Source organism: Papaver somniferum, chromosome 7, assembly GCF_003573695.1.
Source record: "Papaver somniferum cultivar HN1 chromosome 7, ASM357369v1, whole genome shotgun sequence".
Lineage (NCBI taxonomy): Eukaryota > Viridiplantae > Streptophyta > Magnoliopsida > Ranunculales > Papaveraceae > Papaver > Papaver somniferum.
Window position 1 is genome coordinate 213,091,641 of NC_039364.1, and position 1,490 is coordinate 213,093,130.

At 36.0% G+C, this 1,490-nt stretch overlaps 1 protein-coding gene across 1 annotated transcript; it reads left to right on the top strand.

Annotated features, from left to right (window-relative positions):
• Positions 1 to 451: 451 nt before the first annotated feature.
• LOC113295905 lies at positions 452 to 1,212 on the top strand. The gene is made up of 2 exons (XM_026544238.1): positions 452 to 557; positions 641 to 1,212. The coding sequence occupies exons 1-2, from the start codon at positions 452 to 454 to the stop codon at positions 1,210 to 1,212; spliced, it is 678 nt and encodes a 225-aa protein (XP_026400023.1).
• The last annotated feature ends 278 nt before the right edge of the window (positions 1,213 to 1,490 follow it).

The window sequence follows — 1,490 nt, forward strand, 5'->3', positions numbered from 1 at the left end:
TAGGGTGGACGTCCAACATTGGACTTGTACTGGTCACTGACACCTTAAAGTGGACGAATTTGGTGGACTCTAAGGTGGACTTAATTAATGGTCGATGGATTATCATTTTGGTGTACGTCCAACTTACTAGACTTCAAGAGTAATGGGCACTAATTAATCAAGTAGCTTAATTAATTAATCATTCACTTTTCTGGAGAGAGATTGAAGAAGTAAGATGTTTTTGGAATTACCTTTGGGTGATTGGTGGTGATTTCAATGAAATAATGTTTTTTCATGAAAGATCTTCAGGTAGGGAAAATACTGTTGGTATGAGAAAGATTAACAACTTCATCTCAAGACATAATTTTATTGATCTTCCTTTGATTGGTGCTACTTACACTTGGACCAATAATCAAGTTCACACTATTAAGAGTAGAATTGACAGATTGATGGTGTCTCCTTCTTGGAATGTATGTATCCTCAAGTGTTACAAAAAGCCCTTGCTAGGCATTGCTCTGATCATAACCCTATAGCCATTTTTTGTGAAGGGATGAAGCATGGACCTTCTCCATTCCGCTGTGAGTATTACTGGTTTTCTCACCCTGATTTTATTTCATTGTTAGAGACTTGTGGTCTTATGTGGTTGTTTCTGGTAGTGCAGGTTTCATTTTTTACAAGAAGTTGCAATTGCTAAAGCAAAGACTTAAAGACTGGAGCAAAATGGAGTTTGGAGATGTAGATAGAAGGCTAGAAGAGCTGGAAAATATTTTTGTGGATTTGGATGCTGAGGATGATGTCAACAATGGACTCACTGAGGAACAATGGAATGAAAGGCTGCAAGCTAGACAAGATTATTGCAAACTTACAATTTCAAGAGCTGAAAAGTGGAGAGCAATGTCAAGAGTTAATCATATCAAGGATTTTGAAAATAATACCAAATATTTTCATAGGTTTGCCAATGACAGAAGAAGAAGAAGTTACATAGGCTCAATAAAGGTCAATGGTTCTTTAACTTCAGATGAAAATGAAATTAAAAGTGGTATTGTATCCTACTTTCAAAATATCTTTCAATCTCAGCACTCTAGAACTTTTTCTATGGAGGGTATGGATTTCTCAAAAATTTCAGAGGAAAGATGTGCTTGGCTTGAAAGAGAAGTTGATGAAGAAGAGTGTATGTCTGCTATGAAGTTACTTGGTCAAAACAACCCCCTGGTCCAGATGGGTTTCCAATAAGTTTTTATTGTCTTTGTTGGGATATTCTAAAAGATGATTTCATGAGTGTTATTAAGGAGCTACAACAAAAAAACTTCCTTGATTAGAGACTCAAGAACACCTTCATTACTCTTATTCCTAAGAAGGACTTCATAGAAGAAATTAAGGATCTTAGACCAGTTAGTTTGGTTCATGGGGCTTACAAAATTCTTTCAAGATCCTGGCAGAGAGATTTAAACAATGTCTTCCAGAGATTCTATCTTCAAATCAAACAGCTTTTATTAGAAAGAGGCAGATCC